Source organism: Sinocyclocheilus rhinocerous, unplaced genomic scaffold, assembly GCF_001515625.1.
Source record: "Sinocyclocheilus rhinocerous isolate Xijiao unplaced genomic scaffold, SAMN03320098_v1.1 scaffold503, whole genome shotgun sequence".
Taxonomy (NCBI): domain Eukaryota; kingdom Metazoa; phylum Chordata; class Actinopteri; order Cypriniformes; family Cyprinidae; genus Sinocyclocheilus; species Sinocyclocheilus rhinocerous.
Genome location: NW_015643185.1, coordinates 754,017 through 766,290, shown reverse-complemented (window position 1 = coordinate 766,290; position 12,274 = coordinate 754,017). Strand labels below are relative to the sequence as shown.

The following is a 12,274-nucleotide window of genomic DNA, read 5'->3' as shown; positions in this document are numbered from 1 at the left end:
CTCACCTCAGATGCATGTGCTCCGCTTGTATTGTAAACAATGCCGTCGTTAATATCGCTTATCAGTTTGAGCTCGATTGAGAAGCAGAGGATATTATTGAAGAGGATCGTGCAGAACCTGTGCAAGCATCTTATGTTAGCTTTTAATATATGGTTTTATCCTGATTAAAGCTTTAATACAGTACAGCAACCACATGCGCAACCCATGTTTAATGCTTCTCATAGCTATGTGAAAATATGTGTATAATTGGAACAGTTCATTGTCGGAGCCGAGCTGAAAGAGAGAGAGAGAAAGAGATGCAGAGTGTGTGCAGAGCAGGGGAACAAGAGGAACAGTATTGAGAATTGCTGCTTTTGAACATTGATTTTGAAACTTGTGAATCCATTATAATCGTTAGAAGTCAGAATCGTGATTCATGTATGAATAGATTTTTACATGCACCTCTTTCCTCTCACGTGAGCCCTGGTGAGAGGCCCATGGTGTCCAGTACCTATAGTGTCTGAAATCCATCGCTGTGAAACCTTCCCTCCTCTAACCCTCTCTTTCCCTTTTTCTCTCTCTTTCTCCTTGGTCTCGTCTTCCCTGTGGCTCTGTGGCTGTAGACCATCCCACGTCCTGTTCTGGTCTCTGGTTTCAGCTTGACACAGAGCCAACATAGGACACACAGAGTCCTCTTCTTCATCACTGTCCTCCTCCTCATCCTCCTCCTCCAGCAGCTGTGGAAATCTAACTGAAGATGGTGATGAAGAAGAAGGGTGAGTGTTGGAGTATACGTCCCGTTCGTACAGGGGGAGCTGAAGGTAACGGCCGGCTGCGTATAAGCAGCAGCAGGCTGGGACACACTCTGGGCCTTTCCTCCTCAGCAGACGTAGGCGTTTGCAGTACGGCCCAGGTGGCGTAATGCAGGGCTGCAGGACTGGAGGGGGAAGTGGGGTATTTGTGCCAGGGGTTTGGAGGGGACAAGGTGTTGCTGTGGGACCCGATGGGAAGCACCAGTCGCTCTGGAGGAGGATTTCATTTCTGAGGCGACGGAGAAGGTTGTTGATGAGCACGGAGCGCCGTAAGAAGGACTCTGGGTCATCCATGAAACGCAGTTTCTCGAGAGAGAGACTGAGAATGTGAGCACGCTCCTCCAGGACTGGTGACACCTGCTGGCCCGGAAGACAAATTGAGAATTCATAAGTGAGGTAAGGTCAGCTATCAAGTTAATCTGTATGATTCATAATGTGTTGTGAGGATCGAATCAAGGTGCAGGATGTTAAAAGGTGAAATGCTTTGTTTTGTTCGCAGAGGTATGTAGTGTCATAAAGTGATAAACAGTAAATTAGGGAAACAAAAACTATTAGAAGATAAAAACTAAGTGAAAAAATATGTCAGTTTAATAAAATAGGAATAGAAATGAAAACAGAATTGAAACGGAAAAAAATTACAATCAATGTACAATATAACAACAGAAATTAAATTAAAATTACTAATAAAATGACTTTAGCTTTTGTATTTTTATACAAATTTTCAATTGAAGTCAAAACTAAATTTTAAAGTAAAAAAATAATATATATTAAAAAATATATGAAAAAAATTGTGCAATGAAAATATTTGAAAACAAAATATAACAAATTAAGGTGCAATCAAATTTACCATTGCGCAGCAAATTTTAGTCCAAAATTAAATTCAAAGTTAATTTAATTCAAATTAAATTAAATCCAAAATTAAATTAATTTCAATAGGAATGCATTTTTAGGAATCCAATCAGGATATTCATGTGACGCTGAAAGATTTATATGTACGTATTCAAACAAAAAAAAATTAGGCTATTTTTAAGTGACTTCTGCATGAGCTGTGATTCATACATCGCTACACTATTGACAACAGACTATGGATCTTTTTGCCCACAAAATATGTGGCATGTCCGCATGTGTGTGGCATGTGGCACAAAACATGTCAGCACATTTACAATTATAAAAAATGAGTCAGAATGTCCAGATTTTAAAAGCCCTGGTGTTTACAGGTTCTGTAACGGTATTGCCAAATTATGCAAAAATTGTTACAATGTCATACAATTTTATTAATTACTAAGGCCTGGTTTCACAGACATGGCTTAGACTAAGCAAGGATTAGGCCATAGTTCAATTAGGACATTTAAGTAATTTTTATAAACATGCCTTAGAAAAAAACATTACTGGTGTGCATACTGGTGTGCTTGAGACAAAACAAGGACACTGGCATATTTTAAGATCAATCAGTGCAAGTTTCTTTCAGCTGAAACGGCTCAGATTTACATTTTAGTCTGGGACTAGGCTTAAGCCTTGACTGTGAAACCGGGGGTAAAAGTGTTATACTATAAATAACATAAAATGTTGTGTAGAAATATGCGGAATTATGTAGGGCTAGCAGACTTACAGTGTGGCAGTAACTCCTGAAACTCAGTACAGGTTCTTCATCCTCCACAAACTTCCTCTTGAAATAAGAGATCCGTGACACGGCCGCACGATCCATCATATGATCAGGAGCTCGTCTGTAATGGGGCTCTGGAGACAAAATGGGAAGGTTCAGACAGAGTTTCATTAATTGGCTATGTCTTCTAGATCAAAGACTGGTATTAAGAGAATTTCTGTCCTATTTTAGTTCCCAAATTGGATAACAGATTTTGAAACATCTACTTTGGAACAGAACATCATCAGCACCATCTGTTTATAGTAGTCTGTTTTTCAGAGATGAGATTAGTTTCAGACCTTCTATGAGCCCATGGGTGTCACCCCCTGGTGGTGAGGGGGTGGGGATACAGCTTTTACGGCAATGTTCAGATTCCCAGATCGGATGGTAGATTGATGGCGGGGCTTCGGCCTCAGGCTCACAAAAAGGGTTCATTGATAGGACCAAAGCCATAGTTTCGCCTCAGTCCTGAACAACAAACACAAAGATAATTCTTTAAAAAAATCACGTCATTAAAAATCACATCATGTCATTCCAACCCTGTATGACTTCTTGTCTTCCATGGAATACAGAAGATGTGTTTTTTTCCCCTGTCAGTGTCAATGGGGTCCAATGTTGTTTTGTACCCCATTAACTTTGTATTCACAAAAACAGTTGAAATATTTATATATATTCAAATCTGTTCCACATATTTATATTACATACAAAATATGTTACAAATGACATATGTTCCCAAAAAAATTATACAGGTTTGGAACCACATATAGATGAGTAAATGATGAAAGAATTTACTTTTTTTGATGAAATATCCCTTTAAACACAGGTTTTCATTTAAGACTGTCTGAATACAGTATATGTTCTGTACCACTATTAAGTTTGTGTGTTCATAAAAGAGGTCATATCTTAAAATGTTTTTGCTATTGATTTAAAAATGAGGCACATTTCTAGTAAAATTTTATGTCAGTAAAGTTTTTGCAATCAACTCATAATTCCAATCCTTCAATAACAGCCTCTTTTGAAGCTTGTATTACATTTGTGACAGGTTTACAAAACAATCTGTGCTGAAATGTGCAGCTCATACTGTTAAAGGGGTCATATGATGCGATTTCAAGTTTTCCTTTCTCTTTGGAGTGTTACAAGCTGTTCTTGAATAGATAAGGTCCCTAAAGTTGCAAAGACTAAAGTCTCAAACCTAAAGATATATTCTTTATAAAAGTTAAGACACGTCCACGCCCTCCTAAAACGCCTCGTTCAAACACGCCCCCACATGTCTACGTCACTGTGTGTCTGTTCACGCAAAGAAAGAAGGCGTAACTTTATTGTTGCTGCCACCGCCGGCACCGCCGCCGCCGCCGCCATGTTGGGAAGACGCTGTGTGTTTCGTTGCGAAAGCGAAAATACTTTGTTTGGCCTTTCAAAAGAGGACACGACTAGAAATCAGTGGTTAAGTTGTATTTACAACACTTTTCCAGAACAGTTGAACCCAAATATTCAGATGTGTGCAACGCATTTTATGGAGGACTGTTTCCTGATCCTGTGAGAGTAGACTTCAAATGCTGGATGTTTTGACTCACAGGTACGTTTTGCATGTGGAAAATAATGTGTTTTTTGAACCTTAAACAGCATACACACATTTCATTACACCAAATACACAAAATAATGTTCTTTTTAACAACATCATATGACCCCCTTTAAGATCTAATTGAAATGATCACAGTCTTAAAAATAAACAGCCACTAGTTTCTTTGTGGCTTTCATTGAGATTCTTGCATTCTAGTTATCAATATATGTTATTTTCTCACTGGGGAGCAAGTTTTGCATTCTGAAATTTGCATGTTGTCATACTACAATGAACTGTTTTATCTAAAAAAAATCAAGGACAATTTGAATCCTCATTATGACCCCTTTAAAGAAAGCAACCTCTCAACAACACTGTGCTACTCCATAACACGGTTCGGTTGAAGAGTTATTTCCTCTATTTTTGAGGATTAGGGCATTTGAAAAACACATCAAGACTCTTTAAAACAGCTAATAGAGCGAAAACACACTCTGAAACACTCAGATAACAAGATAGAGAGAGAACAAAATTCAATAGAAGCTGCTAAGAAAGGGAAGGTATATGTTGTGTGATCTCTCTTTAATCATTTTGTTCTCTGTTCTACCACCACACGCAGTGACAGGGGAGAGAGAGGAAAAGTTCCGGATGACTGCCTCTATAAAGGTCATTAATCTTCACTGACAATTTCTCGCACACACTATTACTCTCACGTAGTGGGTTCAGTTGGCACATATTGAACTGCTGTTATGCCAAGCTGTTCTGATAAACATTGTTTGTTGTCATGTGAGAATTGTCTCTGGTGACACAATTGTCATATGACAACAAACAATGTTTATTTGTAACTATTAGGGCTGTCAATTGATTAAAATTTTGAATTCAAATGATATATTAATTCATTATTCAAATTAATCACACATTTTAGTGTTAACTTAGAAAATTCCCCAAATGAAGATAATTCATTACATTGTGGCAGACAAAAGCATTGACATTACAAAAATCATTGATCATTGTCAACATTTTTAACCTTTTGAAAAAGGTTAAAAAATGTTTTTGAGAAATGTACTGTTGTGAAATTCACATACAGGTTGTCTCCATTGCATTAATTTTTAAATAACCAATTGCACTAAATTAACCAATAAATTGAATTGTATAAGTAAATGAGAAGTCTGTTAAACTAAAATTGTAAAAATATCACAAATACTTTTTTTTGCATGCACACTGACACAAAAATGGTTCCTCTTGCAGTAAACTTAATTCGGCTGTAATAACCCGTCCTGTTTTTAGTCTGTGTCTGCAGGGTTTGGATCACACTGAGCTCAAGTGAGCGAGACGTGTTTAATCAGAGCAGATCCCGCTCTCCTCCTCTCCCTTGTACTGTTACCTGTTTCTCATTCCGCCCACAACTCTGCTTTGAATTTATGCTTTAGAAGACTGAGAGCTGACACAGAAGCAGAGCTCTCTCTCTCACACACACACAAGCTGTCTGTCTGTCTTTGTCTCTTTGCTCGTTTTGTGCTTTTATGCACTCTCTCTCTCCATCTCTTCCACTTTCCTTTTCATGTGAAGAAAACATAAAAAGGTGCTGGATCCGTTGGATTTGCACCTCATCAGTCACACACGCACACATACACAAATATCACAGGGTACAGAAGGGAGTGTGTACTAGAACTGTGAAGCTCAGTAGATGCTAAAACTACACATTATAAAAAGCAGCTGATGCTAAAACCAGACAGAGAGGGTGAAAGAAAGAAAAAAATGAATGATCCAAACTAAGGAATCGTGTAAGGGATAAGCTTTCAGTTGTGCAATTGTGGTTTTTCCTATGCGAAAACCACAATTACAGGTTTCCATTGAGGTAATGTAGTCTTTGGCTTAATTTACTAAAACCAAAACATCCAAAGCTCATGATGCTCTTTACTGGGTCATAAAAGCTGTGTAAAGCTCACTCACACATTTACTTAATGGGGACTTACTGTACTATATATATATATATATATATATATATATATATATTATATACAGTATGTTGATCAGCGGCAGCTGGATGCAATAATCGCATGCCAATGTGCATTGGCTCGTTTAGTTTACACTCAAAGTAGATTGGTCTCTCTAAGCGAGATCCCAATTTCGTCGGTCATCCGACGTGACGTCGAGAGTGACCAACTGAAAGGGAACAACATTTATTTGAAATATAATAAATGTATTTATATAAAGTATTTAACATGTTACTCATGATATTTTACAAATATTTTATTAATTATTTGTCCACATCTTCTTATGCCCTCAAAGGCAGGTTTTTGCCAGATTAGCTAACTTCTCTGAACATGCACTTCGCATGTATAGCTTATTAAGAACAATAGTCTTATTGAGTGGTTACTCTACCAGGAAATTTAATCCTTTAAAATTATTTAACCTATTTTGTAAATGCTTCGTCAGTAGAAATTAAGCCAGAAAGAGAGTCAGAGCAGACAGAAAGAAAACAAAACACTGCACAATTAGTTAGGTTATGAGAAGAGCTTTAGGCATCAGCTCATATCCTGCTCTTTGGAACACCAGGCTGACAGATCATTCTAAAACTCCAGTGAATGTCGACCACAAACTTGTTCTTGGTCTGTGTAGCAGAGGCACATTGGCACATGTACAGAGCTAGAGAGTCATCAGTAGCACCACAGTCTGCCCACACGGCCTGACCCAAAAACAGACCCATGATTTATGAGAAACATGAGTAACTGATATAAACACACGTTCAAAGATGTCAATTATGACAAAATATGGAGGTGAAACTGTGCACAGAGAGACAACAATATCTCATGGGTATTTATTTATGACTTTCTAGTGAGTTTATTAAACATTAAAAAATAGTTCAAGCAAAATGTATTTATTTATTTTGTTTATTTCTTTTTAATTTACACTCACATGACTTTCTTTTTCTTCTGTCGAACACAAAAGTTGACAATTCTGAATATTGAATGGTATGACATAGAAACAGCATAAAAGTATCATAAAAGTGGTCCATGCAACTTATGCACTATATTACAAGTCTTTTAAAGCCATATTATATATTTGTCTTGTAAACAAACAAACCAAGTTGTTGTTCACTAAAAAATCTTGGCTTCCACTGTAGGTCTCAAATCTTATTTATGTCTGCATTCAGTTATATATTGTGCCTTTAGGTAAACTGCATCATGTTTGACATCGGTGAAATCAAATGTCATTGGTTGTCACATGATTTTCAATAACTTCAAAGCTGACATGATGTCTAAAAGTGACATTTAATATGATAGCTACGGCAGAGGGAGAGCAGGGAATAATGACTTAAATTTTCATTTCTTCACACAAAGTTTGTATGGCTACAGAAGTCTTAGAACGCAAGTTGTATGAACCAGTTTATGATGCTTTTATTGTGCTTTTTTGTAATTTGTCCATAGAATAAAAAAAGTACAGATTTGGAATGACATGAACTACATCTTTAATTCATGCATGCACATGCAGAACCCACACTGACTACAAAGAGTCACACAGTAACATGTGTGAAACACACCCTGCTGAAGTGACGCCCCAATGTACCATAAGGTGAAAAGACCGCAGTAGAGACTTTGCCAAGCATGAGGCTATTACACATACACTTACACACCTCTCCAGGAACTATCATCCATCTGCTCAAGAAACTGCTTTCTGTCTGGGTGCTGGAAGCATTTAAACCATATGTGTCCTCCTCATTCTTCCATTCAACAGTTTGGGTTAAAGCTTTCCATGACCTGAATCTATCAGCGAGACAGAGGAGGTTTATTTAAGAATCGAAATGTTGCATTGGGGGTCTGAACACATCCTGCAGACTGTAATCTAGGTCATTAGGTAGTCTCTTTCATTCTCACATGCTCAGACAGAAAGTGTAGGCAACACCCAGTTGAGGAGGTAAAACATCCATCTAAACATGTCTTGCACACACATACAAAGCCTGGGGAAAGAGGGGCAAATGAGGGAAAAAAAGAGAAGTAGGAACACCCTTCCCGCCTGCCAAGAGCTCTGTGGCTGCACAGCTTGTCTAGGTTACATCCAACTCGGAGGGAGAGAGAAAAAAAGAATTGCACCATGTCTATACTGCAAGCAAAGAATGTAACGGTGTTAGACAGATAAAATGAGAGAAAAATTATACTGACTTCGGCCAGCAGCCCTGCATCCCATCCTCAGTGTGTGTGTGTGTGAGCTTATGTGTGTGTGAGGTTAGCGCAGTAACATGATCGTGTTGACACAACGCCACATCAGTTCTGAAGGAATGTTCTGGCTACCCATGCATCCCTGCTGTTAAGAGTCAGAGCTTGAAGCTGTGTGTGTGTTTGAGACCGAGGAAGGGCAACCCATGCTCTCTGTATACTCAAAGGGGCAGGGTAATCCCATCATTCCTGCTATCGTTTAAATGAGTGTGATATTTACGTCACGGTGGGCTCTGATTTATTATGTTATGGCTGTGACTTATTTGTGTTCAGACACTTTTTAGTGTCTACTGAAAGTCTATAGAAAGTCTCCACATGTTTTGTCTTATGAACTCACAAAACATTAAAAAAACATTTGATTAATTTGACATTATACTATTAAATTAACTTTTAAGTGTTGTTTTCAGAGTACGTCACAGCAGTGTCTACCTATTATTTTAATATGTGCAACTGTTAGCCAATCATAGCAGTGGGCATTTATTTCCTTCGTGCACCCCGCCTATAAAAACAGACTGTTCTGCAGAGAGGAAAAATAGCAGATTAATCTAAATTATGTTTTTTTATGTAAAATTCTTGCTAACATTATAAGTCGACCTCAGGGAAAATTCTGGAAAAAAAAAATGCAGTTCATGACCCCTTTAATAGTTTTTATGGAAATCATGATACATTAGTTCAGAATTAGTTGATGAATAGAAAGTTCAGAAGAACAGTATTTATTTGCTAATATTTTGTAACATTATAAATGCCGTTGTCCCTTTTGCCCAATTTAGTATGTCCTCGCCAAATAATAATATTTATTTCTTAAAAAAATAAAATAAATATATATAAATCTTACTGACCCCAAACTTTTAAACAGTGGTGTAATGCACTTGTAGTTCAGCTTTGTCCAGCATGTGTATTTTTAAACCTTTGACTATTCGATTACACCTTGAGTCATGTATACAGATAGAGGACAGAGAGATGAAGAGTGTAGCTTGACTATGCAAAAACCTGCTCATATAAATGTATATACTTGCTCTCAAATTGTGGATCATATGTTTGTACCAAATTTGATGGCAGTACAGTTTTTACCATATACCGTATCTAATGTTTATCTACAGCCTTTTGATGAGTCAGTTCTGAATGTGATTGAAGGTTTGACAGGAAGATGATCTGCACAGGATGTGCCATGTCCCTTCCAAACCACAGTTTTTTTTAAACTGCCCTGATTGAAGTTTTAGATGATTACGAGCAGCCCGCAGACTCCTCAGAAGTCTCTTGAAGTAAATCCTCACCATGCCCAGACACAAATGACTGGAACGGACTGATGAGAACCACAGGCGGATAAACGATTGCGTGGGTTTTCCTTTGTGCCTGCTGTAGATCGAGGGATCAATGCATGGCAGTATGCCAGACACTCTTAAACTGGCACAGTGATCTCAGGGGGAATACCCACATGCACACAAACACACACACTCCTGCCCCACGGCACCATTAACAGATGCCACAGCCAGCGCAGTGAACCCATTGCTCATAATGAAGCAAGAAATAATCCCACTCACACACACATACCATCTCAGCCACACACAATAGCGTCTCTCTCTTACACAACAACAGCCTCACACACATAGAACTGTCTCTTGCCTTGCACTACGCAGACACCAATGCACAATTTTCCTGCGCAACAGTAATTGCGCATTCATGAGGACAAAAACACACACTCTGCGTCCATCTATAAAGTTATTGTGCTTTCATCTTGTACACTTCATCTCCTTGTAAGGGAATCAAGCGGTAACAGAGTTCTGGCTCCCTGCCTTTATAACACACACACACATATAGAGCTTGAGTGTTTTAATGTGTGAAAGGAACATTGTGTGTGTGTGTGTGTGTACATGTTTTTCTATCCCGGTGGGGACTTAAACCTGAATACACACTCATGGGGACTCGTTGTCACCGTGGGGACCTAAATTGAGGTCCCCAAGGGGAAACAAGCTTATAAATCATACCGAATGCATTTTTTGAGAATGCAAAAATGCATACATTTTCTTTGAGGGGTAGGTTTAGGTGTAGGGTTGGTGTAGGGCGATAGAATATACGGTTTGTACAGTATAAAAACCATACCTATGGAGAGTCCCCACAAGGATAGTAAACCAGACGTGTGTGTGTGTCTGTGTGTACGTATGCGCATGTGTGTGCGTTTGTGTGTGTGTGACCTTACTGTCATTAGCTTCTTTAGAGATTGTTTAATTATAGTAAATTTTACAAACTATAATAAATCATGAAGGAATAAAGATCTTGGTTGGAAATACATATAGATCTATAGATATATATGTTGTTAATATTAATTCAATGTTTACATTTTCAAAATAATTTTAATTAAAATGAAATCATTTATAATAAATACATATTTAGAGACTGAAATATTAAAAAAAATTAGATTTTAAAAATATTAAATTTTTTTAAAAAATATTTTATGCTTTCAAAAGTTTATTTGTGATTATAGGACCATTTAATACAAACTAGTGAAGGCAAAAATGTGATTAAAATGTAAAAAAACAAATAGTGACTATGGAACTAATGTACACTCTTTGCCTTGTGTATTCCTCATAAAGACAAAATATAGTTAAACATTTAATATTTGATCATTAGTACAAGTTATCATAACGAAAACACGGTATACTGTGTGTACTCTTTTGAGTGCTAAAAAAATTGTTGTTTGCTCAACACACTTGAGAGATCATAAATGTAGTTCATCTGTGTTGGCACTGTGCCATGTCCGGAGGCTGGTAGCGCGTAATTCTGAGCAGTGCGAATATGTTCCAAAAATATTAACTTTTGCTTACCTTTAACTATAATGATGACTAAGTCAAAGATGTGTTGTTTTATTTAATCAGATGTGTCGTTATGGACGCGCTCTCGTTTTCTCCTCTGGGCTCCGCTTCTGTAGTCCCGCTGTGTTCATCAATAACTACTTATCCACGATCCATCAACGAGAGCCTTTTTGACTTGCAATAATCGATAAGGTTCTACTAGAAAAATATCATCCGAAGCCAAGCAGTCAATCAGCGCGCGAACAAAGCCGCGGTGATGTGACGGAATCTCCGTTGCGTGTCCGCGCAGGTCGCTTTGCTTTGTGCCACAGTGACCTCACCGGCAGACGGTGCGACGTTGTTGCGTTTGCTTTGAGCTGGGCTTGTTAACGTCAGTGGACACGAGCAGCGTCTCCCCATTCCTCGGAATAAACAGCAGCAGCTTTTTGCTCAGGATCAGTAGCGTCCCGTCCCAGCAGTAATGCTTCCCTGGTGCTTTGTGTGTGTGTCTGGTTTTGGTCAGAGGAGCTGCGTTTAAGTTGCGCCCGGGAGCGCGCAGCAGAAGTGGAGCGGGCGGGCACGGCGCCAATCCATCTGTTAGACATTTCCCTTTTCAGGAGCGGCGGTCTGTGTTTTCCAGCCGCGCTCCTGAGCGGATTTCTCCGCTGTTCCTTATAGAAGAGGTGGAGTGAACGCCAAGTTGTACCGATTTATTTGGCGCTTTGGCTGCGATTCAGCTCCCTCCATCACTTTGTCCCCTGACACGCACACACGTGTACACCTATCCCTGTAGAGTGTAAAGCCCCCCCACCATTATTAGTAATAAGACTGAGTATGTGTCTTAGCATGGTAAACTGTTAGTGTATGTGAGCCAAAAATATTTAATGCATTATTACTATTATAAAACCTGACAATTTGGTTCCTTGTTCATTAGCAAACAGGGGTTTTCTCCTCCAAACCGACTTGGAGAATGTTTGCCAACTTGAGAGATATTTTTATTTATTATTATTAAATAATAATAATAATAATAATAATAATAATAATTGTTATTATTATTGTTGTTGTTGTTTTTAATTACAAATGACCATCATTTCAAGACTATTTCGAAAAGTTAGCAAGTTTAGATTTTAATTTAACCTTAACCCTAACTTTTTGTAATTAACTTGTGAATTTTTAGATTTTGGCCTATTTATAATTTATTTTATTTTTTTTAACAAATGACCATCATTACAAATCTGAGGACATTTTTAGGAATGCGGCCCTCACAAGAACAAGCATAC

General features: G+C 38.1%; 1 protein-coding gene across 1 annotated transcript; it reads right to left on the bottom strand.

Moving 5' to 3' along the window:
- Window positions 1-431: 431 nt before the first annotated feature.
- LOC107757095 (SERTA domain-containing protein 4-like) lies at window positions 432-11,567 on the bottom strand. Its single transcript, XM_016574473.1, has 4 exons — window positions 11,028-11,567; window positions 2,733-2,901; window positions 2,401-2,528; window positions 432-1,151 (listed from the first exon to the last, which is right to left on the bottom strand). The coding sequence occupies exons 2-4, from the start codon at window positions 2,884-2,886 to the stop codon at window positions 432-434; spliced, it is 1,002 nt and encodes a 333-aa protein (XP_016429959.1). The 5' UTR covers window positions 2,887-2,901; window positions 11,028-11,567.
- Between the last annotated feature and the right edge of the window lie 707 nt (window positions 11,568-12,274).

Excerpts from the sequence above, each read along its gene's own strand:
- LOC107757095 (XM_016574473.1), bottom strand. The coding sequence starts at position 2,886 with ATGGCTTTGGTCCTATCAATGAACCCTTTTTGTGAGCCTGAGGCCGAA. Across the intron at positions 2,529-2,732 it reads CACCCATGGGCTCATAGAAG|AGCCCCATTACAGACGAGCT; the intron begins GTCTGAAACTAA and ends TTTTGTCTCCAG. Across the intron at positions 1,152-2,400 it reads TCAGGAGTTACTGCCACACT|CAGGTGTCACCAGTCCTGGA; the intron begins GTAAGTCTGCTA and ends CTTCCGGGCCAG.